General features: G+C 39.5%; 1 protein-coding gene across 2 annotated transcripts; it reads right to left on the reverse strand.

The window, feature by feature from the left end:
• Positions 1 to 341: 341 nt before the first annotated feature.
• Positions 342 to 24,900, reverse strand: dbndd1 (dysbindin domain containing 1). Of its 2 annotated transcripts, XM_061744202.1 has the most exons (5): positions 24,438 to 24,900; positions 21,929 to 22,050; positions 18,805 to 18,948; positions 15,218 to 15,355; positions 342 to 3,054 (listed from the first exon to the last, which is right to left on the reverse strand). In XM_061744202.1, exons 2-5 carry the CDS (start codon positions 21,963 to 21,965, stop codon positions 2,900 to 2,902), a joined length of 474 nt encoding a protein of 157 aa, XP_061600186.1. In that variant the 5' UTR covers positions 21,966 to 22,050; positions 24,438 to 24,900; the 3' UTR covers positions 342 to 2,899. The 2 variants fall into 2 exon arrangements, with proteins under 2 accessions (XP_061600186.1, XP_061600194.1); XM_061744210.1 differs by lacking the exon at positions 21,929 to 22,050 and having other exon boundaries at positions 24,438 to 24,898.
• Between the last annotated feature and the right edge of the window lie 1,065 nt (positions 24,901 to 25,965).

Consider the following 25,965-nt stretch of genomic DNA (forward strand, 5'->3'; position numbering starts at 1 on the left):
TTTGATTTGCTAATAGTTGAATCATCTTTGGGAAGTAAGCATCGGGCGAACTCTGGGCATTAACCACCCTGAGACTAGTTATCCTCGCTCATGTACATTTAAGTTGTTAATATTACCACACGCAGTGTCTACTGTGTGTCTTTTGATTGTATTTTTGTATGGACCTTGAGTCTGGAATAAAGCATATCTATCTATCTATCTATCTATCTATCTACTGTGGACACAACTTGATATTTTGGGGTGTATTATTCAATGAATGAATATGAAATTAGTGTAATGTCGCACCGAAACTATGTAAATGATGTGTGCATATCAATTGAAGACAGCAAAATAAATGGTATAATAAGCCCATACGTTTTTATTTAATATTTTTCCATCCCAGTATCACTTTTGATCCACTGTGTCACAGCATTCAGAATTATTGGCATTCGTGGAATAGACAAGCTTAATATACCAAAACAAGAAAAAGAGTAACCAGCTATTACTTTGCTGACAAAGATACAAAATATTGCATCAAAAGTGGATTTTGTCATCACAAATGTTGGCACTTTGTTGTGTTTTTGGCACCCGCACAAACCCACCTGCTTGAAGAACTACATGTCTACTTATTTAGTTTCTACACACTGCCTGGCCTCCCAAAAAAGAAACAACTAAAGAAATAGGTAGCCTCTCACTTCTTAAGTATTATCAGAAAAACTCGTGTTGTAAAAAAAATTAATGAAATAAATGCTTCCCTTAGTACTCCCACAATGGGGAAATTCTTTCTCTGCATTTAACCCATTTTCTAGTTAGTCAGTTAGTTAACTAGTAGCAGTGGTCTGCCATGCAATGGCACGGTGCCCGGGGAGCAGTAAGGGTTAAGGGCCTTGCTCAGGGGCCCAAGGTGGTTGACTTTGGTTGCAATCCAGGGGCTTGAAACTGGGTCCTCCAGCCCTCCTCTGTAACCATTAGGCTTCCACTCCCCCTAAAGGTGTTCAAATTATTGGTCTGTATTAGACCATTAAAACAAAACAAAAAAGATGACTGAATCTATTAAAACTGGTTTAAAACCTGGGCAAATAGTCATGAAGCATCATGTTCAGGAATAAAAACAATCCTGAATGATCGTGATCAGATGTCACTAAATAATTTGGTGAAATCTAACTGAAGATCAGAAGCAGCACTCACCACAGTGTTTAATTGTAAAGCTAACAGTATTTCCACTTATACTATGTGAAGAGAATTCCGTTATTAGGGTTAAACAGATATAGAGCCTAAAACATTAAAAAAAACAGTTATCAGTGAGAGGAATAGGAAAAAAAGAGGCTTGGATATGTTAGGGAAATTGGCGACTGGAGTGTGCAGCAATGGAGAAGGTTCATGTGGTCTGATGAGTCCAGGTTTGTTTCAGAGATGGGTGCATCAAGAATCGCAGAGCAGAGGATGAAGTCATGCCGCTGTAATGCATAGTGACGACCGTGCAAGTCTGTGGGGCCTGTCGCGGTCTGGGGTCGCTTCACGTGGACCCGGTCCAGGCTCAGCAATGCTACGTACCTAAAACAAACGAGGTCAACTGACTATCTGAATGATTGAGTTTTACCATCAATAGAGTTTCTTCTTCACTGAAATGTCAGGATTCAAGCATAGAATGGTGACCACAGAGTCTCAACCTTATCTCCAATGACAGTGTCTGGAAGACTTTTACGATGTCGTCTAGCTCTCCCATCATCAATATAAAACCTTAGCTCTGGATGGAAATAAATGTTGTGACATTGTTTAAACTTATTGAAACAACAGCTAGTGTGTGCTGCAATCAAAGCTAATAGTCGTCCAATACATTATTAGAGTATATGCCTTAGTGAACAAGGATTTCTTTTTTTATGTGACTTTTGTATTTATGTATAAAATATTTCTTGTTTTTAACACTGCATGTGCGCAAAGAATGTGCAGCACGTTGTGCTTGCCAAACTACTATTTTGTATTAAAATACTAGTGTGAGATGTTTTTATTTGGCCAGGCAGTGTGTGTTTTTATGGTATTTTACTTTTAAACTTTAGATCTATTTAATCATAGTCGCAGCTGCCATTTTCATAGTCGCACAGAAAAAGTTTTTGTGGAAGATTTTGCAGATAGAGTTTGAGTATGGATCGGGTCCGTAGCTGCTACTGTTCTGTGTATCGTTTCACCCGCCTGAGCCAAATGCCAATAATTCTGAGGGTCACTGAAAATACAACTCAGTGAAAGAAGTGCAATATTCTTATTGAGGCCTTTAAATCACAACACAGATCTCTTATTCAGACGGAGTAGGCATCAAGGACAGTCCGGCTTCGCTGAAAGCCACAAATCCTCTGCTTAGAGGCAACAGAAAACCCTGCCACATTTACAAGCAACGCAGTTAGTCTAACGAAGCATCTGCGGGATGTTTTAGGCTAAACCGTCCTCATGTCTTGTAAATCAGGGTGATTCCTACTGTCTGAGCATCACATGGAAGGTCGAGCATTAGACAACTGTCATCATCAATCTGGCTGTGCTGACCCACCCTGAGAGGCTGTAAGGACAAAGGTGGTGTTTACTCTGTTGACCGCGTACCCTGTCTGTCATCCAAAAAAACAAAACTTTAAATTGTCTGGCAGCCTAGAGTGCATTACCAAGTCTTTCCAAGAAAAACACAATGATTGCATGGATTTGTGTGTGTCTGAGAAAGAGGGAGAGAGAAGGAGAGTGTGTATATTGCACATCTTAACATCTTTAGAGCACAGTGTCCAGAGTTCAGCCTGAACTCGCCAGCATCTCGGGGCATCGTGCGAACACACGGTGGCAGATGGAGGCCTCTTGGTCCGTTTTGTGTTACGGCTCTGGCTGCATGTCCAGCTCTGGGTTTTCTTTCTTTCTGTGCGGTCCACTTGTTTGACGTGAGATATCATGGTTGCTTTGGCCTTTCCAGCTTCATTAAGGGCTCTGCGGTGTCTGAGTCACTGTGGTGCTTTCTCTCTCGTGGAGACTCGACTTTGCTGCAGCGCGTCCACGACGGGGAGCGCATGTACCCGCCCCTGGGCAGCACAGGTTGGTGGGAACCTGAGAACCAAACACAAGGATTTGTTGAAAAACGAGGAATTCAACCAGGTCTTAGTGAGGGGGAAAAAATGTAGACAAAGAATCTTGAGTTATATCGAAGTGAACAAAAATAAAACATTGCCCCGGCATAATTTATTCAACATTTACTTGAGAATAAAACTGTTATGGTTTTATTGCCCTTAGAATTACAACTGCTTAAGTTACACATACAACCATCTACAGAAATCTGTGTTTTCTGCACCTCTGCACCTGCTCGGAGGTCAATGATACCTCACACAAGAAGGGGGAGGAGCTAACATGTGAAAACCTGCATAGTAGCCTTCTAATCCAAACCATTTCCTTTCCATTTGGGTTTCTGTTGGCCCACTTCTTAGGCTCTATTAGTTGAAAATTCATTAAAAATTATGTGTTTTATGTTTTGTTTTTACTATTGAGGTTTTGCCACAATGAAAGTAATATAGAGTAGATTGTGTCGGAGACGGATAAGCGCTATGTTGAGGACGACCGTGACTATGAGCATCCTCAGTGAGGATGAGTTTTGACACCCTTGCCGACTCTTGACCACCAGCAAACACATTACTTTCCTAAAATGGAGGGTTGTTATGGTCTCCTTCACTGCATGAACAGCAGAGTAGACTTATAGCTCTGCAAACATGATCAAAATGGTTTCCAGGCCCCATCAGATATGCTGTACTCTGTAAGTCTCAGCAACTTCCAAGACCTAATAATCAGATTTTGAGCTCTTTAGTACACCACCAGTTGAGAAGGACACAACTGTGATGACCTAAGCTCAGACGCGAGGAACTTCCACAGTTAGAAGGACTTGGATGTAACCCAGTTGCAAACCCACTGCTCATTTTGGCAGGCGTTGTTTATAGAACGGAGGAACAGCAAGCCTATGAAATGCTAATACTGGAAGGGCAAAATTGTCTGCTACGATGTGTCTGAAAACATTCAGTGTTTCTTTTTTTTGTTGACAGAGAAATAAGACAGGACTGCACAGAGCGTGATCAACAAAATGCGCTTAATAGATAAATTTGATAAACAAACAAAAAAATACCCTCATGATCCTTATCTAAGAATCTGTTAATCAAATACTGTAGGTTAATCTAGGCATGACACACAAAACAAACAACAAATAAATCAAAGAATTAAAAGGTTACAGTCAAAAGGAGATGCGTACGCCAGTCAACGTGGAAATGAAATTCATGTTTAGTGGCCACTGCCATTTTAAACCACTTGGTGGTGATGTTGAAGCTACCAGGATGACGACAAAGCATCCAGGAGTGACTGAAAGGGAGAAACCACTGCCTTTCACTGCTCAAGACCTGCTCTCAACGCTGCCACACTCAGTAACTGGTGTTCACAGCTCCCCAAAGCCACATCCATATTCTCCCATGCATTAGAGGCCGAGAGACAACAAGAGAAAATGAAGGCTGGGAGGAAGACAACTATTGATCCCAGGAGATTTATGTCATCTCCACTGGATTTTAATGAGAGGAGTGCCACTGTTCCCAGCAGCTGGAAAGACTCTGCAGCAGCATACAAACACCTGCTGATTTGTTCATGTACTGTACAGTGTAGCTCTGAAACATCTACAAAAGCTACACTCCTGTAATAGCTGTGAATTCAAAGACAAAAATGCAAATAAATGCACACAGGACATCATATTTGCAGACTAAACTACATCCTGGCAACATGGACCGATTATGTTCTTTGGGTTTTTTTGTTGTCTCTTTGTCACAGAAGAAATATTTTCAAGTTTCAGACCCACTGTGTTATTGTCATTGCTGCTACATTTAACTAACAACTAAATGCAGAACAGGGGCTGTGCGTAGGGCCTCAATTTAGTAAAACCTTGTAGCACAAACATTTAAGCTGCCACTTATTAGACAGGAATCTCTGTTTCCAGTGTCTGTCTAGACTGGAGGATTGTGTTTTTCCAGCGGACCGTATGAACATTTATTGAACATTTATTAAACACCCTCTGCATTCACCTCTGTTGAAAAAGACAAATTCAAATTACCAGTCGGTTGTATATAAGCTACAAATTTTAGCCAATATGTAACATATTGGCTGTAATTTTATATCAAGTTATGTTGTTAAGAAGTTTTCAACCTCATTGATGGCATAGAATACTTACCTGCTGTATTCTACTGCCCTTATTTTTAAAAGCTTGTGCTTTTTATTATTTTACTTCTTTTCTTATAATCTTATTCTTAATATTTTCAATCTTATTTGTTATTTACTGTCTAATTATGTCTTGCCACTTTTAATGTCAATGTAAAGCACTTTGAATTACCTTGTGTTGAATTGTGCTATAAATAAATTTGCCTTGCCTTGATGAGTTTTCATCCAGAAAATAGACGTGTGCACCTGTAAAAGGCACACGGGCCCGTTTGGTTCTGATGTCATACCTTGTAGACCTGCTTTCAGTTTTTTGTGGGGGAGTGAGGTGGTGGAAGTAACTTTCTTTTGATGAGTAATTGATGGCTTTTTGTGACTAGGATTTGTTTATTTATTTCAGTTTTAATATCTATTCATATTTATTTACTATTTCCGGTTGATTTTTTTAAATTTTATTTGACTCGTCTCATACTGTATTTATACATACCGTACATTTGTTATTATTGATAGGAGATGAAGGGCGGGGCGCCTCCAAATAACATTTTGCTTAGGCCCCCAATTTGGTCATGTTACAAGTTACAAAAACATCATTATCTTGACTTGATGTTGCACATTAGCCACCAAAACTATTGATTTATATTCATATATATATATATATATATATATATATATATATATATATATATATGCTAACTAGCAGCAATTCGACACTGCAGTCAGTGTACTGCAGTGAGGGAAGATGTATCTGAATTGCTCTATTTTTGACATTTTTCTTCAGTTTTTTTCCAAGGTTGACAACTGTCATCATATGTGTCACCACATTTGGAGGCTGTGCTGTAAGAGGCAGAGTGGTTGACCATAGCTGGGTGGTGCCTGGTTCAATCACCCACTTCCCCAGTCCACTTGTAAAAGACGAGTCACCGAACCCCGCATCATACACTATAAATGTGAACAGGAGAACAAGTATGCGCCCATGCACAACAGAGCATGGTAGTCTCTTTCACCCTAATTAAGGACAAAAAAACCCCCCATTGGACGTATTTGTGCATGCTAATCCTCACACAGCCTGACCAGTGCTGTGAACTAGGGCAAATATTTACCAAAGATTGTCATCTGTGAAGTTATAAAAAAAAAGCTTGTAGCATTCCTAGAATCTGACCTTTTGTATTTAATAAAGCTTTTACAGTCAGGCGCAAACTCCCACGGGAGAAATGCCACTCAGAGGTGCCAGTCAGAGAGCAGTCGTTGCTGCACTCTTTGAAAAATAAAACCTAAGTGACTTTTGTTTGCGATGAAGTGACATCCCTGCAAGTATTGCAGCATTGATAGCAGACATGCCATCCCTGATGAGGGTTTTGCTGTATTGCTTGTATGTGCTGATATCCATCGGATAGCTTAAATGCTTAATGTAACATAGTATATTAACAATGGATCTACAAGTTTCAGATCATTTCCCCTATTTTATACTCAGGTAATGTAAAAAAGTTCATAATATATGAATTATAGCTACAAAATATAAAAATAGAAATAACAGCAGGATAAACCAAAATTGTCACTGTTTAACTGTCTTCAGGGCGAACCACCACATTCAGAATGAGGCCTTTGGGTAAATGTCATACGCCTCCCATCAGTTGAAGTGAACCAGATGAAAGTCAGCTGTTGCTGTAACATTTGTTTAAATGTCTGGGGTTGGATTTTACTGAGAATTATGGGTCTCAAAGGATTGCCAAACGTATTTTTCTAGAAATATCAATCAGGAGAGGGGTATAAAAGAATTTCAAAGGTACTGCACGTAACCTGGAAAAATGTCACAACCACCATTGATAAATGGAGAAAATGTGGCACGACAGAACATAGCAAAGATAAAGATGAACCTACAAAGTTCATGGTAGGACGAGGAGAAACCTTATCAGAAAGGGCAACCAAGCGACAGGTACTGGTCGCTCCTTGCAATCACTACCATCTTCTAAATCCCGGGTCTGGGCGGTGGAGGAGTCTCGCCAGGAGCTGTTTCTTACTAAAAAGAATACGTAAGCCTGTCTGAATAAATAAATGAAATCATTCAGTCAACCAAACCATCTGGGAAAATATAACCGAGTCAAACAAGACAAAGGCTGAACTTTTTGGTCTTAATCCTACAAGGTACATTTGGTGCTGTTAAGCCTGTGACCTGTAAGGGGCTGGATGATGTCCAAGAAAAACGTAGGCAATGGTCAGGTTTCCCAGTTTTCTTTCGTTTATGAAGCAGTCCCAGACTAACAACAGTGATGGATGGAAAAGTCTCTGGTGGTGAGGCTTGCAACACACGACACTGATGGTAACTGGCGCCTTAAATACTGTGCCACCGGATAAATCACCGGACTCTTCCATTCCACAGGTGAACTAAAAATGTATCATATGGCTAACTAACCATAGACACACCTTAATTATACTCAGCACACCTAATATATACAAAATCCCATTTAGCTGCCGTCCTCATCTTAAATACACCTCTAAAATGTGCATAGAATAAATCGAAATAAAACCATTAATTGAAATACCCCCACTTCCATCCTGTCACTTGGTCTCTCACTGAACCTTTATAATGGCCCTGCGCATGCGCACCCTGGAGCAGACGCCGGACCGGAATGGTAAGTGTTAAACACCAACAACGCATTTTCTACCCACAGCACTATCTTTCTCAATTACCACTGATGAAATTGCACACCCATATTCACCAATACTTCTACATCACTTACTGTTTGCACTTTTAATAATGTGCACAACTAAGCAATGTACAAAATATATTGTGCAAACCATGGCAAATAAAGTGATATTGTGACTCGATTACAAGGTGCGATTACTACTATCACCTACATTGTTGTTGTGCAAATAAATACATTTACCACATGTGCAAAATATACAAGTAACGAAATGTGCTTTGTTACAGCAGGTGCAAAGTCAATACAGAGCATCATGCAAGGACACCGTAGCCACAGTTAAGCATGGTGGAGGTAGGATTATGCTTTAGAGACGGTTCTGTTTAGCTGGGCCATAGGCACTTGTCAAAATTAGTTGGGAAATAGATCGGCCCAAATACCAAGATATTTTGGTTCAAAAACCCCTCTGTTCTGTCAAAAAGCTGAAAATAAGGAGGAATTTCACACTCTTACACTACAATAACCCAAAGCAGACTTCAAAATCAACAACGTAATGGCTTCATAAAAGGAGTCAAATATAATGCTTTTTATATCCACTATCTCACTTCACTGTTGCACAATAACTAATTGTCCTTTCAATTCACTGCTGCTTCAGTTCATCCGCTCTAAAACAACACTGACATGAATCATTCCATGTCATCTGTAACAATTATGTTGCTGCTGCAGTAATGAAACTGCTGGGCTCTCAGCGTCCACCTTACGGCTCATTAAGCCCATCTGAGCGTAACGTAAAGAGAAACCCATCGTAAGTGTTTTTCTCTGAGCTTTGAGAGTTGCTCTGGAAAGAAAGATGCTGAAATGTTGATTTAAAACAATATTATTGATATTATTATTGACATTCTAATTTTATTTTTTTTTATGGATGCTGTGTCCAGACTGAAGATATTCTCTAATACTCCAAAATCCACTTCAGTAACACTGATTTAAAATTTTAATTGGGGTTTAAGCTTCTTTTTTTTTCTAAACGGAAAATGAGTAACATGGATAAATAAGGGGAGGCAACCATGTGAATATAAACAAAACAGGCAATATAAGGAGTGAGCCAGAGAAGTTCCTTGGATTATGTGAAGTGTTAAAATGGCTTTTGAGGGAGCAGGCCTTGTTTCCAGAGGGAGAAGATCAATTATTTAAGAGCCTGAATTTAGCTTGAACCCAGTCACCCATCTTCCTCCCCCTTTAACCGTTGTCTCAACCCCAGCGTGCACTCAGTGGTTTCCCAGAGAGTGCTCGTACAGCACAGCTCAATGCGGCTTTACAACTCAGATTTGTAATAAAAAAACTTAAAGCAGATAATAATTCAATTGAACTCTCACCCTGAAGCCGCAGATGACTTCACTCGCAGACTTGAATCTTCTCTGTATTTCATCATGCAGCCTTTTTTGCTATTTAATGTGCCACATGCAAGATTTCTGGTGTCCTGTCAAATATTAATGCTGCTTGAATTCAACAAAGATGAGCCTTGAGAATGGCTGACAAAAGAATTTGTGGGGGTAAACAGATCAGTAAAGTAGACATTGCACAGCATCTCCCTCACAGTGTACCAAAATGAATGTCTGGCAACTTACATCCTAGAAACACCAAGCATGGATCCCCCAGTACTTGGCATTGAATGTGTCTTTATGCTTTATTGTTATTTCATTTACTCGTGACATTGCAACGCTTTTTCTCCCACTTACTGCAGCTTGTTTTCCATCAATCTGGGTCTTCTGGTCTAAAACACATTAGCTTTGTCAACCTCATAAGACTAATGGGAATTGTAGCTTGGTGCAAATCCAGCCCTGCTGAGCTTCCCATTCTTTTTTTGAATAATAAAAAAACAGCCAATTTCTAATGCTGAAGATCCATTTGTACATAAAAACAGGATTGACAGTCTTTCAGTCTTATTAGCAAAACACTTTGCACCTGATCTGCAGCTGTTTTTGAGGGCGTGTCTATGAAAACTGTGATCCTTTTCTCTGTCCAAGTTATATGTGACGCAGACTTGCTGAGAAAGAAATTAAGAAGAAGGATAATGGAAATGCAAGAAAAAGGATGAAGGGAAGAAGAATTTTGTTTGCGAAGTGTGACATTAAAACAATTCACAGATAGAGAGACTGTCTGGAAATAAAGACTGCACCAAATGACTTATTTCATCCTAAATGGATTATCTAAAAAACAATAAGTTATCTGACTCTGCTGTTTATAATCTGAAAACATTTAACTATTTTGTTATTTTTTTTCTCTCAGGGGTCAAAGGACAAAGCTACATTATTTGCAGCGGTGCATAGTCCAAAATCCTGATCTCAAGTACATTAGCAAAGAGGGGCCCTGCTGAATTCATAGAACACTGGGGAAAACAGGTGGAGGTGGAGATAATAAAAACTGTCAAAGTAGTAAAACTGGTGACAGAAGGAAGGGCTTAAAGTATGGATGTAAATATATGATACAATTTAAACCTTAACCCAAACCCTAACCCTGACATGAATTTCAGTGAATTTAAGCTAGTGTTTTATAATCTTTATGATGAAATGTATTATAGCATTCTTTTTCACATTTCAAAAAGATGTACAGTATGCTTTCACAGAAATACAGAGTAAAGAGGAATAAAAAATCAGATCTTCTTGTCTTGGCAGAATTTTCAATGAATAATCATAGAACTTGCAACAAAAATAATTTTTAAAGATTATAAGTGATTGATTATTATGTTGCATTGAGAATTACTTGATAATGAGGTGATCGTATTGGATTCATGTTCTCTATAAAGAAATATAATTTTATTTGGCGTTAAGCCCCCTTAAAATGAATATGTTTCAGCTTATATATTACGCTTGTGCTCATTGTCCATCCTGTAACATTCTTTCTGTGATACACACCCTTGATGCTGCTCTTGGCAGCTGCGAGCTGCAGTCTGCTCTCAGGTATCTCTACCATCATCTGTACACCATCTGTTCAGTATCAAGCAGCTCACAGGAACAAAGAAACTAGCCGGTAAATGTGGTGCACTTCCAGCCCCACACGTCTATGGAAATATACAGAGTTCAAAAGGAAATGCAACAAATGAACGATGCTGCTCTGTAACAGCTGTACGTGTAAACAAGGTGATATGTTAGTGATGTCTTCACAGAAATTGTCAAAATAGTAACTTGTGCTGGGAAAATGTGCTGGGATTTTCAATGATATCGATCAATGATATTGATCTTCTACCATCTACCATCTACTTGCAGGAAGTTAATTCAGAAACTCCTCAATAAAGGTTGCAAATGGGTGGAAAGTTTCTTCCAATATGGAAATGTTAAATGGGAATTAACAGGAATACATAGGGATTACCATGAATTTACAGTAATAAAATGAAATTTTGTACTAATTCATTACATACAATTCAATACAAGTAGGCTCACACACTCAATAGGTGAGTACTCCTTTATCAGCATGTGAAATTAAATTGTAGGCTCCTCAATTAATAAGCTCAAGACACAACATCACATGACCTACCAAGCACCAAAGTAGTAGTCTGTTATTGTCAACATGCACCAACAATCCAACTTCCGTATTGAAGTCAGCCCAGAAATATGTAAAACTGCAGTTCATTAACTGACCACTGGGGGATGACTCCAAAAGCATGTCAGTTTCTACTGACCTCCATGTTAAAACCTCCAACTATGCAGTAGAAATGACCTTATTTACAGCCTGGTTCAAAAATCGAGTTAGGATTTCCATAGCTAGATGTTGCATATTCGACAAATGTACGGGGCTGAAATTTGTTAATATGTAAACCAATAAATGTATGTACGATTAAGGGTGTAGCCTTTTGATTGGCTATGGATTTAGCCAAAGGATAATCATCATCAATCATCATTATGCTTCAAAGAAATTTGCAGCTGGAGCTTACCCAGTGTTGGCTGAACACAGTTTTTTTTTTCTGGTTTTGCCACCAAAACAACATTTGAAACAGGATTTTCTGCAAACATCCATCGCAGCTCCACCAGCATGGAATCTGGTAGGCATATTCCAGTCGGCTTTGCAACATGGCTTATGAGGAAGCTTTAAAATCTCTCCCCATAAAACTTTTGAGTGATGACATGGATAGTCTAGCCAGTAATTTTACAATCTTTGGTTTCAGCTGGCTTACATTGAGCATATCTGATTTACTCAGCAGCTATTTTATAAACACATATTGAATGTACTACTTGAACTTCAGTATCACTGAGGAGTTACACTAGTAAGTTCTTCAAAACTTACAATTTGGAAACGTAATGGGAATTAACATGAAAATACTGCACACAGAGAATACAAGTATTCTCTGTGTGCTTCCATAGAAGTATGTGGCTCTAAATAGATATTTGACTCAAAGTGTGGCTAATAGTCCTGGTGTTGTGTGCAATAGTTTCAAAACTACTGGGCACTCAGGGTAGAAATTTAAATTCATTCGCGGCAGATGTTATAGTTCATACCAACAATCTGATGAAGGATTTTCTGTTTTTCAACAAGATTTAAGTTTCTTGACACATAGGCTAACCTGCAGTTTTGCAAATTTCCAGTTCATTCACATATTCCCACATGTATTGTCATTAATGCCCATATATATTCCCATAAAATTCTACGAAACATTTTCAACTTTGAAAATTCCTGAATCCTGACATTAAAGTTATCAGTATTACAACGAAAACTGTCAGTAATCACAAACATGTTTTATAACAATTTTCACCAACATGCTAAATCTACTCTAGTTGTAAGAACATGCAGTAATGTGCAGGTTTTTACCATGTCCCAAATCATACAGGGCTGCATAATATTCAATTTAAATAAGAGCCTGTGGAGCTGCAGGGAGAAGCACTGAGCACAGTCTACCCACTGGGACCATAACTCCCACTTAACAAGCTGCGCCATGACACGGAGAATTAGCAAGAAAGAGAAAGGAGAAGAAAGGGAGCAGGTGAGTCTATTAAAAAGGTGTGCATGTAACAGGGAACTAAAGGAAAAAACATTCTAAAAGTATTAAAGTGACAGTGAGACTAAGATGCACCTTTTCCATCTTCATCTTCTCTCATAGCTGCTTATATGAAGTACCGGTAACTATGAACTGACTGTCCTTTGCAGTTCTCTATATACATAAGATGGTCCTCTCGTCCTGTTATTTGATCGACTTTTTCCACTTGCACTTTGTAACTGCCTCAATCCTTTAAAATTCAGCTGTATGATGTGTGGTTGTCTAGCTGAGATAAAGCTGGCTAGCACTATGCATGATCTTTAATTGTTCAATCAAATGAAATGAATTCACTTCGGATGGTGTAATGTTACACATATAACTGTGAAGGAGCATCTCTGCATCCAGATATGGGAGTTCTGCCTGTTCTGCCAGGATGTGGGCAGATATCCAACAGAGACATTTACATGTCACTGAAAAAATAAATCTAAGCACATGTAAATATAACATATTTAAATCTGTGATATTAACAATTAAAAATGAAGTTTGTTGCTTTACGTGAATACATCTAGTTTTGAACTTAATCTGCATTTGTTCAAAAAACAAGACATTGTGCATTTTTTCCTTAACAAGCAGTAGGCTATTTATGTAATCCCAGGCAATCTTTTCATTTACACACAAACAACAAGCAATGATCTTGTTGTATTTACCTTTCCTTTAACAATGTTAATCTATTGGGCAGATTGACCAATATTTAGATGAAACATGCTTTATTTGTTAAAGTAGAACACCACAGTAAAAAATATCTTGCTTGATCTACTTTTAAAAATTAAGGCAACTTTTTCGCATGAGATTTTTATGCAGATCAAGAAAGACTAGTCTTTGTATAAACTACTATTTTTAGTATGTACAAAATTCATTTGCAAGTAAAGTGAACTTAATTTTGATAAATAAAGTAAACTTAACACAATTAAGTTGACTGTACTTGCAAAATGTATTATTTACATACAAAAAATTAAGACTAGTCTTTCTTGATCTACATAATAATTCATTCATTCATTCATTCATTATCTTACCCGCTTTATCCCTTGCGGGGTCACGACATAACCCGTGCATAATAATCTCATGCAAAAAGTTGCCTTCATTTTTTTAAATAGATCAAGCACAATATTTGTAACAGTTCACAGACAGATGGAAGCAAGCATTGAGTTGGTCAGAGGGTGGGACTGCAGGGCATCATGCAACCCTGCAAACATGTACAGAAAAGAAAAAGACGGGGCAGACCAGTAAAAAACACTGCAAGAACAGTAGGGTGCAATTATGAGATACTTCTAATTAATAATTGAGGGTTGATCTGAAAAAAGGAAAGAGAAGGAGAGGAGAGAAGGGGGGGTGAGGGGCACAGCTCAGTGGATCATGTCGGTGTCCCCCTGCAGCATACAGTAGGTCTGTAGTAGCATATCTACAACGAAGCCATGTTTGAGACAAACTAGTTTAGTCTTGTTCTATAGCTGCAGCCATGACTACTGGCCCTAACACACTAGAGTTTACACCAACTACAGGCTTTACTAAACACGAGTGTTTTAGGTTTAACACGAGACTTCCCTCATGTAGTACCCGCTAAACACACGTGGCATCATCAGCTGAGTTGTGGATGAGTTACAGACTCAACACCAGACATATTGTTGGTTATTGCTGACAATTTCAGGCACACCTACCTCATCATCGCACTTCCAACTTTCCAACAGTTTGAGAACTGAGTTTCCCTTTTTTTATTCAAATGTTAAAGTTACATTCATCTATTTTTCATCAGTAATTTATTCTGTAATAATGTGGGAATATGTTCAACACACTATTGGATATTTTTAACATTTTATTGTCAAAAATGAATGTATGTGTTGTACATTTTTTATAGTGTTTATATTGTTACTACTATTTTTCTTTTGACTATTTTGGTACTTTTTCTTTTGCTGCTGTTGTAACATACATTTCTCGACTGTGAGACGAATAAAGGAGTTCTTGAGCAGGCTTGTTAAAACAGCAGAAAGGACTTTTTTCAACGTTTAGCTCAGAGGGTCCAGGGTGTGGAGATTAAGTCACTTTTGTGTGTCTTAGTTGCCTCTACTTTAATGTTCGCTTTAGCTTTTTTTGCCATATGATACACAGTTGATGCAAGAGATAGGGTGGGAGTCAAAGGTTTGCCCACAGTAGCGAAGCTGAAAAACACTCCCTGAAAGTAATCCATTATTCATTGAAATGTGATTAAAACTGATATTTTAATATTCTCTTGTACTGCTTTAAAAATCTCTTCCATTCTTTAGAAAAATGTACATGTTTTTTTTTTTTTTTTTAATATAAGAGGATAGCTTTCCTGTATTTCTTTAATGTTTCTTGTTAATTGCAGCATAGACTTTTTAGGTGCGTCAGGCCTTACCCGCTGGGGACTCATTGTGGTTCTCCTCATCAGAGTCAGCAAACACTTCAGCCAGTTCCTGGTCGGACATATCAGTCAACTCGGTGAGATCCAGGAGGTCAAAGTGCACCTCTAAAGACGACACACTACTCAGTGGTTCTGTGAGACAAAGTTAAGAAGCAGTTTTAGTCTGCAGGAAAGTTAAGATTGGAAGAAGACACTCATTATTCCTCAAAGCAGTGAAGGGATACGCTGTATGTTTAGCAGCTTATTTGTTCTTCTATCTTTTTAGTAATCAGATTAATAGCAAGTCCTGGTGGTATTAATCAGAAATCAATATCATCCGTATGAATTTATCAACTACATTGCTACTGAAGTCTCTATTTCAGAAATGTTACACACTCAAAAGATTTGTTGAAAAAGTCTCTGTGTCTGCTCGCTGTCTGTGTGCTGACACATGCAGTGACTGAAGAACTGAAATAAATGCTGGGTGGAGTTAAAAATAGCCACTTTTTTATATGCTGCAATCTCATTTTTGGGTGTGTTGCACCTGTTCATTTCTGCTAAAACATCGGACTCCTCAGGAGCTACAACCCTCCACAGGGTAATGTTCACATGGAAACGTGCTTCCATGTGCATGACTCCGCATTCAAATTAAGATGCTTCGGAAACTGAGATGAGGATCCAATGAATCTAAACTAAAATATACTCAAAGGTTTGAGGAATACATACATACAAACAGAATAAACCTGCTCGTCTCAGCAACACCAATGTGAGTAATAGATTCTGTGGAATAGAGATGGATTAATCTGCCTTCTAAGACTCTCTATTCTAACACTCGGGCAGATGGGCATTTATATGTATATATCAGCAGTCACTGACTTGCTATGCATAGCCAAGTCTGAGGGAAACACATCACTGAACATTCATGAGTGAGAGCAAAAAAAGACTGGTTGCAGATATGTTAAAGATTATTCCTTCCTGTTCTTCTTGTGCTGCTTGTGTGCCGTCTTCCCAGCGGTTTTCCTCTGAAAAGGCAGAGCCCACTCTCCTGCTGTTCTTTGTCTGCTACACTTAATTCCCTCCATCTCCCTCACGCAGACCACATATTGATTTATAGACGACTATTCATCGTGCTGAGGCGGTGGCTAGTCAATATGCCGAGTGTCAAATATATTAAGAACCCTCAACAGTGAATGTGCTGGGAAGCACATGGACTGAAAACAGGGAACGGTGGCGATGAGAAAACACAAACATCGGAATATGGACCAGCCATGTCAAGTCTTTAGACTTTCAATGAAAAGATTGCCTGAAGAAATGCTGCCTAAAGAACTCTTATTAATTGTAAAAGATTCCTAAAACTTCATACCAAATATTCATGGCTTTAGATCACTTTTTAAATCTGAATAATCTGCATTTTCTTATTTCTATTTTCTTAATGAAACATTGAGGAAACTGTAGGGGAGGAGGTGAAGATAAAAACAGGGAAGACAGGATGATGAAAAAAGAGAAAGAGTAGATCTTGTTTTATAAGAAAGTAGACATGTAAAATGTAAAACCGTAAAAGAGGAAGAGAGGAGAAACAGAATGAAAACAGTGGATAATAGGAAAGCTCTGTCCCCTTTGTTTCTGACATTATTTTAAATTGGTCACATTATTCTCATTCCATGATGGTCCTTTTTTAACTGCCTCTCCCTAATCTTGTCTTTGCCTCCTCCGTACCCCCAGATCCTGAATTATTGATCAGTGCATTTTCGTTTCAAGGCAGACATGCTGAAACAACTGCCTCAATCTCGAAGGCCAATTGGCAGCACTGAGACTTCAGTGTTGATAACAGATCATTCACACACACCACACCCTATTAAAATACTTTTTTTTTTTTTTTTCCTCCAGAATCAAATGTAAATGATGACTCTGCTCCTATACCGGGCATGTCCATGGTCACCGTTTTATCCTATGTGAATGTAAAAAAACAAAGAGAAACAATAGTAATGTATTGAGCTCAAAGAACAAAGACGAGGGAGTGTCAGGACAGAAGGGTTCACATTTGGAGTAAGAGAAAATGATCAGAGGTGGGGGGGGGAGCTCCATGTTCCATTTGTGCGATCCCTTTCATTCTCCGGCCTGAGTGAAGTGATCGGTCCAGACGGAGCAGCTGGTACTGTGTTGTGCAGAAACTGCAATCATGGGTGAACTCTGATAAGCTCAGTACAGTAGGAGGAAATGTTTTCTTCTCACAGAGCACCCAGCTCTCATCACATCATTCATCTTCTTGTAGATTTCCATGTTTTTTTTCTTCTTATCCACATATTACTTATAAATAATATGTCATTTCTGACTATGATGTGACTTTGACTGATCTCTAAAAGAACTGTCACGCGTTACTCGAAATGGCCATTATCCTGATGATGAATTGCTGCTTTTATCATATAGCTTTTCTTTCATCAAGCCTTAGTAATTAAGTCAAAGAAGAACAAAAATATATTGTTCAGGAACTGTTACAGACAAATTTAGGAGTGTTTTTAATTTCAATGTAAAATGTGCACTTAAAAATATATTTTCTGTTCATTATTTTATGTCAGGCTGTCGAGGTTTAACCATTATTTCTACTTCATCGTGCAGGGTTTTTTTTTCATGTGACTTAATTTACTCTGTGTTTTCTCACATTAAGGAAACTTGTCTTTATAAGGTATGTTTGCTCTGGCGCTAAAAATAAATCCTGCACATGACTCAGGAGCAACTCCTTTTTGGAAATAAATCGGCAGCGCTGGGAGATAATTTGTGACTGTGTCATTCTCAATAACGCTGCACTGTCGTTGTGTATCATTGTTTAAACAACCTTAATGAGTTACAATAAAACAAGTACCAGGCTAACAGTCAAACTGAAACAGTCTTGGTTCACAATAGAGTCGACATCATTTAGTGAATATTGAGAATAATAATGGTATTTCCGTTTGCAGGTTTTGGATTTCTTTCCTCTCCTGCCTCTACCTCTGTTGTCACATGCTATTAGGCAACTTATTAGGCAGCGAGGCTAGCTGCCGCATCACACTGAAATCGTAGGGACGTGAGCCTCTGAATGAGCCATCTCACTGAAAAAGAGTTTAGTTAGCGGAGCAAATAAAGGTGGCCTTGTCATCCATGATGCCTCTATATTTGTCCCTGGACTTTAGAGGCCTGGTAGTCCGGCACTTACAGGGACGCCTGTGTGTGTCAGTATCTGTGTGGCACTGATGCACAATGAATCCATTCAGCTAAGGCTGTGGTGTCATGAGGATCAAGGACCAGAATATCTCAGGCAGATAGTGGGATTGGATTAATCAATAGCTCCATATTTATGTTTAGAATAATTTGCATGAACACTATTATCCGATTCATTACCCATCGCTACAGTTAACTAAAATCCATCCAGATATTGATTCTTTCTTATGGGGCATGCTTCCTTCTTTGTTTCCTTCTTTCTTAAGAACTCCCGGTGTTAATAAGCTACTTTGTCTAAGACATTTCCCACCAATAAAAAGTCAATAAAACCCCTCTACCCAAAGTAACAACTGGATGCTCCCCACTGTTAATTTCACATTGGTTCTTCCCTTTTCCCTGGCACTTACGTCTCTTCTCGCTGATGTGCAGCAGGCTAGCAGTGTGGCCCAACAGACAGCCCTCGTCCTCCCCTGCAGGGTGCTGGAACAGCTCCTTCGATAGGTCGCCTGAGCTGGACGGCTTCAGCAGCTTCTGGATGTCTTTATTGGGCTCTGTCATCGCACAAGGATCCCAAGAGCAGAGAGTGAAGAAATATGATTTAAAAAAAAAAAAAATGTGTTGATCATTTGATGTTAGGCCTCTCAGAGAAATTACATTACATACATCATACTTGACTCCTCTATGTGTTTTAGCTCTGCAAGGATATGCCACGGTATATGCCACGGTAATAAAAGTGAAGAGAAAACTCAGGGATTTCCAAAATTTAAAAAACTCAACTACTGCCTCCAGATTTTGATAGTTATGTTCATTGGAAATCTAATTTATGAATTTCAACTCAGCCACCAGCCAGAAATCTATAATATCAGTTTCTACATGTATTTGGGTAGATAGTAAAAATATGATGGAGCATACCTGGCTATATTTTGGAGGAAAACACAACAAATGTATTTGTTACTGTACAGATATACTGCATTGTAAAGCACCAAAGTCACAGTGAAATGTGATGGGATGAAAATACCGCCTGACTGATTGTTATTTTGTAGGAGGCAAAAGGAAGCATTGGCTTTTTAAGTTTGGGTCATTGCTAGAGAATAGATGGCTGGGTGCCCTATCACGTATACTCGTATGGCTCCTCACCCTTACGCAGCCATTTCCACTGGTACAGAACGTACCGAACCAAAGATCCGAAGAGCCACTCTTTAAAACAACAGTTTTCTGTAGAATTACTAATAAATTACCTTAAGTCAAGTTTTTATTGCCAAACAAACAGTTTCCAGTATTGTTGGTATTGGCCCCTGGAAATTAAAGTTGGATCCAAGGTAGCGAGACTAAGGAAAAGAAGTATGTCTGGCCAGGCTGGATGGCAGGAGCCTCAATCTCATAAATCTGTATTTTCACCGCAGGTATGCTGTAAATTTAGTTTGATTACTTTAAAAAAAAAAGATTATTTGAAAAAAAAAATTTTTCCATCTTAAATTCAGTTAAAAGTTCTCTGAGACGTAAGCAACTGAGCCTGCAGACTGCCCTGAAAAGGCATCATCTGCTCTGATTGTGGCTTTGTCTGTCAACACAAAAGAGAGTTTACAGTGAGAAAACTTCAGCCTCGGTCCCAGGAAATCTGGCACTGCGGTGCCTGTACTGATTTCCTACAGGCTTTTGGAGAGGTTTGGTTGTTTTGTTCATTAGTTTTTTGTGCTTTAGAATCAAACACCTGTGAATTATTTTGAAAAAAACACTATTTCTCTGATCCACCTTTTCTCTCCTCCCCACCCTTCTCTCACCTCATTTACTTTCCTGATGCACTTTCTGCAGCTGATGCTGTGGTCTCTTTCCATTGGATGAACTCAAATGGCAAGGGGGGCTTTACTATGAAGCAGGATTACTGCAGTTGCTTATCCAGGTAACGTAAGGTTCAGTGTGATAAAACTGCTCTATATCTTAATGGGGTCTTAAGTACGCCAACTTCAGACTGAAAACCTAATCTTCTCTGGAGCACGTTGAATTATAGACAAGAGAGCTAGACGTGTGAAAGCTTTGTCTCCCAACCAATTCATTTTTATAGAATATAACAATGAAATACTAATCTACTTGACTTTTAAAGAGAGAATATATTGGCAAAAATGAAGTAGCTTAACACAGAAACTGATGTGTCTACTATTCCCATTGTTTCTGGTAGTTTTCAAAGATTCTGAACAAATGATGATGAGTTTTCTTCATTGAAATAATCAATGTAATAAACTAAAAAATAAGTTCAGATGGTGTTACAAATGTATTTCATGTTTTGTCTCGTTGGACTTTGCTGGTTGTGGTCCGGATCCGTCCCTAACGAGAATGTGCGTAGAATTTCAATGCAAAAAGTGACGTGAGAACCCTGAACTGCTGCAAACTTTAAGACTTGAAAGTTTCCAAGAAGAATGCAACAAAATAACAAATATAAAACGCCTCATCATCCAGTTTGCTCAAATCCAAAGATCTTTGGTTCCTCCAGCGGTGACATTATAAAGTAGTAAAAGCTTTACTGTCCCAACTTCTTCTTTTTCCCATGTGCTGCAGGGCTGAAATTCAGGAATGGGTGAATATTAATACATGAAGTGAAGCTGAGCACTTAAAATTCAGAAGTGCAACTCCACCTCAGCTGAGCTCAGAGGGCCATCAGACTGACTCTCACTCACTCTGGGAGAACTGCAAAAATCAGTTGGTTTATAAACAAATGGGAGTAAGTGTTAATGTGATGAAACATTACTATACTAACGAGGTGGCTTCCTTCAAGAATACAAAGAATCAGCCACAAGAAGATACTGAGCTATTAATCATGTGAATCATGTGCTTCCCCCTTTGCAGCTGCCAGATCTCAGCCTTGTAGAGCATATGAGAAATTTAGATCAAACCGCTGGTAGTATTCTCCAGCAGAATCTCCAAGTCACCTCAGGAGGAAATACAGGTATGTCTTGGAAAAATCTTGCTGCCAACACACCGACGCTGCTGTGGGGGTACATGGTGGCCCATATTTAAACAAAGGCACTATTTTCTTTATAATCTGTCATTAATATGTATGTGTGTCTGTCTAAAAACTGTGATAAGCATTTTATCTGAGTGCAACTGCATCACAGGAGTTTGGCTCACAGTATCTTGGGCAGATATCAAATTTACATCTGCACAGTCTCACAGTCTTCAATAAAGCCAAGAGAAAAATATCTCAGACATTCTTTTGAAATATTTCTCACAGGCAAAAGTCTGAAAATAGAAGGTCCTGAAAATAGCATTTCTTCACTTTTAGGATTACACACAAACTCTAAATTGGGTAAACTTGATCAAGGTTAAATGATCAACTGTTTGACACAGTTGAACACGGAGTGTGGCGAGGCAGGTAAGAACAGGTGCACGGAGCTGCTGGACGTCAATGAGGAGTGACAGAGCACCTGAGCCAACAGCGCAGCTGCATAAATGGTACTAATATATCCAAAGTGGAACAAAATAACAGAAAACAGGGTGTAAAAATATTTAGCAGAGAATACAGCTTCGTTTACATACTGAAGTTGTTTATCATGCAGAATTGTTCCAATATCATGTAGGAGGATAGCAGCTTTCTGGTGGGTCACACCAGATGGCTGGTGCCTTTTCTGCTTGCAGCTTGGTCTTTAATTATTTTCGTCCTGTAACACAAGTCACAGCCAAGTTGAAAGTAGAGTAGGATAGAGTCTGATTTTACCTGAGAGACTTGTGGATTATTGATTAGTTTCTCCAGTGAAGAGCCAGACAACCTGAAAGACTATAGCTTTACCTCTGCTGTTATAATAAAATGTTTGTTCAGTATTTAGACCAGCAGGAATGATTTCCACTGATATCTCCATCCATCCATCCATCCATCCATCCATCCTGTATTAGGTTTAGGAGTTTCAGTACATTCAGAAAAACATGTGTTGTGTTTTAAATCATTTGTTTGCTTTACACTGTAAAGTTTAGAGGACACTCATGTTCAGCTGTCTTCGTACATGATTGCATAGTTGCTTTAGGGGACGATGACTTAGTTTAAGAAGTTAAGAAGGTCACAGTATCATCTGCAAATGACAAGCGACGTTTACGCAGATGCCTGGTCCAGCCACCACCTGCTGAGGTGTCTGTGAAGCAGCCAGAACAAATGATAAGAGTATGAGTTTCTGACTCAGCTGGCCATCATGAACGTGTCCTTTACGTTAGCACTTCTCAGCACACGCCTGACCCCTGTTTAACCGTTGACAGTGGAGGTGGATGTGAGGTCAAGAGAGGGGGAGCGATGACGAAAGTGATTTTCCGTGTGGTGTTACCAGGAGCTGAACTGAATTTAGTGACTCAGAATGACAGATCAGTTGCTTTTTAACATTTTAACATGGGCAGGAAAAATGAACACACCCCCCAACCCCTATTTTCACCAGCTCACAGTGCTTGCAGCGTAATTTCTCCATGTTGTGTACACAGTACATGCTGTGACTTCATGATTTATATTCGGGGTGGGTCTGGAATCCAACCCAGCTCTCAGGTCACTAGTGGCTCACACCCACAGCCATGGACGATTCAGACTCAGAAATCAACTTGACATGCATGATTTTGGACTGTGAGCTGAAGCTGGAGTAGTCGGCGAAAACCACACGAGCATGAGGAGAACATGCGAGCTCCACAGCGAGACGTTGAAACTGACCCAGGAATCTTCCTGCTGTGAGAAACCTTTTCATTTGTTTCTAAATATAGAACTGTGATAAGCTGAAAAAGCAACAAAAGAAAAAAAAAGAAAGATGAAATGATTAAGACCCAGAGGCCCAGAGGATGTAACGTCACACAGCGTCTATTACATCACTTATGATATTATCATATCACCAGATATGTATCAATAACACAACAGCCATATTTAAGTTTCAAACATTATCCTTATCATCAACATCAAAACTCTTTATATATATATATTTCCAAATGAAAAACTAAAGTTTTGCATACAGGACATAATGGCAAAGTTGACAGTTTTCATCATTTTAGTGTATTGTGCTGCAGACTAAAGTCTAATCTTTACACCCAGCACTAGGTATGCTTTAAATTACTATGCAAAATCACAGTTTATTCACAAATGTCAATATGTCTACCACAGTACAGATGCTGACATCCAAAAAAACAGACTTTGTGACCCACTTCTGTGACAAATCGTAATAATGACGTTTACTATAATTGAGTTTCCCTTTAATGGCAAAAGATTTAGACCAATTTGCCATTGGGGAGTATAATTCTGTCTGTCAGTATTAAGAGCACCTGCTGGGGTACTCTAAGCAAAGTCAGAAAGATCAAATAAAAAAAAAAACCCAAACTAGGAAAAAAAACAACCTCCCATTAAAAAGAGAGAGAAAAGACCGAGCCCCTGCTGAAACTGCAACTTTTAGTGTCTGCAGAGACATTATATGACCCCAAAAACCACTGTGAATGTTGAATGAACATGCACCGAAGCACAAAATGTAATAACAGACAAACTCTCCTCTCACTGCTTTGTTTCACGCCATTAAATTTATATACTGCAATATCATCCATCTGAATGATGAAACTGAAAAAACTGGCTTGAAAGCGCTGTGCAGGGCCACCACACAGCACAGGCTTTTCTTTTTCTTTGTTTTTTGGGAGGGGGGGCTTTAACACAAACACCACTCTATTGTTCTATAGTTTGGATTTCAGCGGTCCAGTTTGTGCACAGCTGACCTCTAGTTTACCACATGGAATGAATTTTGCTGCAAGAATCAGATTAAAATGTGAATCTTGAATGGAGAAATGAAGCATTCACAGCTGGGTCCCTGCTGAGGAAATGGTCACACAGAAAGTAGTGATGTAGTGCTATATTTAAATCTGTCACAAGACTCACTGATTCACACTTCACAGGAGTTGTTTATAAGAAGAAGAAAAAATCGGACAGATTATGGACCAACAATTCAGCAAGTTGTCAAACACAAACATCATGAAGAAAGAAGCAGCAATAATAGTGCACAAAGCTGTAGCACAGGGGGAAGAAAAGACAGAAAATGGCTCTTACCTGGGCTCCCTGCCCCTCCCTGTGCCTCCATGCAGCTCAGCCGAGAGTTCTGCTGGTCACCACACCAGCATCGGAGAGTGGAGGAGACAAATGGGGAGGATAGGCTGGGGGAATGTGTGCAAGTGAGGGAGTCTGGAGGGGGGTGGTGGAGGTGGGTGGAGATGGGTGGACACAGACAGAGCAGAGCCCTTAAGTGACTCTGCTCCTCCTTCTTTTCTCGTCTACTGCTGTTGCAAATGTCCCGAACAGGTGATGCTGGCTCGTCCTGCGACACCGTTTCCCTGTCCTGCCCTGCGATCAGAGCCGCACTGCCTCACAGAGGGAGACCAGGAGGAACAGGGGGGGTGGGAATGTCTGCGCCACTTTCAGCATTGTGTGGCTCGGCTTGGTATGTTCAGAATACACAGAGAGAGGTCCAGGGTAAAGAGGGAGAGAAAGAAAAGCAGGGAGAGGGAGAGGGAGAGGGAGGGAGGGCTGTGCTGGCTGCCTGCCCAGACAGAGAGAGAGAGAGAGAGAGAGAGAGAGAGAGATGGGGAGTGTCAGGGAGGGCTATGGACCACTAGAGGTGTGTGTGTGTGTGTGTGTGTGTGTGTGTGTGTGTGTGTGTGTGTGTGTGTGTGTGTGTGTGTCTGTGTGTGTGTGTGTGTCTGTGTGTGTGTGTGTGTGTGTGTGTGTGTGTGATGCATTTGCCTCACCTCATGCAGAAGCTTTTCTACATGTACTGTAACTGTGTAGTTTCCTACACATGTGAGTGGCATTTCAAATTGTGTGTAAACCTGAAAATTAGCTGTTAAATCTGTCAAAGATGCACAATGCAGTCCTCGTGCTAAGATGACAGCAAGGTTTACGTTTAAAAAACAACAGTCAGGGCATTCAAACATATATTGTCTGAGATGCAAACATGATTCCTGCAGCTCCAGATGAGCAGGAAATGGTGTCTTTGCTTTTCCTCTGAGGGAATACACGGGCGGAGTGCGCCCTCTAGTGGCAGGATGCGGCTCCCTCGTGTGTTCTCGAGAAACCGCACTACTCCATCATCAGCAGCACGTGCACCCTGCTCCATCTATTTCTGTGACAAGACCCTCCCACGGGAGGACAACAGCCATTTAAGCTCCTCCGAAAGGACTCAATATCAGGGCAATTAGGAAGGATTAGAGGAAGAAGTGTTATTGACTTCATGAAAGAGTGTCTTGTGCCTGCACGCAGACTAAGAAGACAAAAGAACACAATCGTCAGCTGGGAACATAAATAAGCCACATTAAATTTTGTCAAATGCTAATCTAACTATAATTATTTAAGTGATATATGTCTATTATCCCAATAAAAGAAAAACTTCAATGCGTTTGAGAGTAAAGCAGGTTAAAGGATACATTCAAGGCCTCCGATTCTGGTCTGTGTGGCTGTGTTCAGCATGTAAGCCATGTGGGAGACTTCAGGACAGGTCATGTTTTGGATATTGCTCAGAGAGCACTGCTAGAGAATTTGTTTACTCGTCTGGAAAATGTGTGTTTTTCTCTTCTCCACAACA

Source organism: Cololabis saira, chromosome 2, assembly GCF_033807715.1.
Source record: "Cololabis saira isolate AMF1-May2022 chromosome 2, fColSai1.1, whole genome shotgun sequence".
Lineage (NCBI taxonomy): Eukaryota > Metazoa > Chordata > Actinopteri > Beloniformes > Belonidae > Cololabis > Cololabis saira.

What these genes read in the sequence shown, in the direction of transcription:
- dbndd1 (XM_061744202.1), bottom strand. Translation starts at nt 21,965, where the DNA reads ATGATATTGGAACAATTCTGCATGATAAACAACTTCA. An exon ending in CTGCATGATAAACAACTTCA is followed by an intron (nt 18,949 to 21,928) that starts GTATGTAAACGA and finishes GTGCGATGACAG; the next exon opens with AGCCCAATAAAGACATCCAG. An exon ending in GCACATCAGCGAGAAGAGAC is followed by an intron (nt 15,356 to 18,804) that starts GTAAGTGCCAGG and finishes TTTGTCTCACAG; the next exon opens with AACCACTGAGTAGTGTGTCG.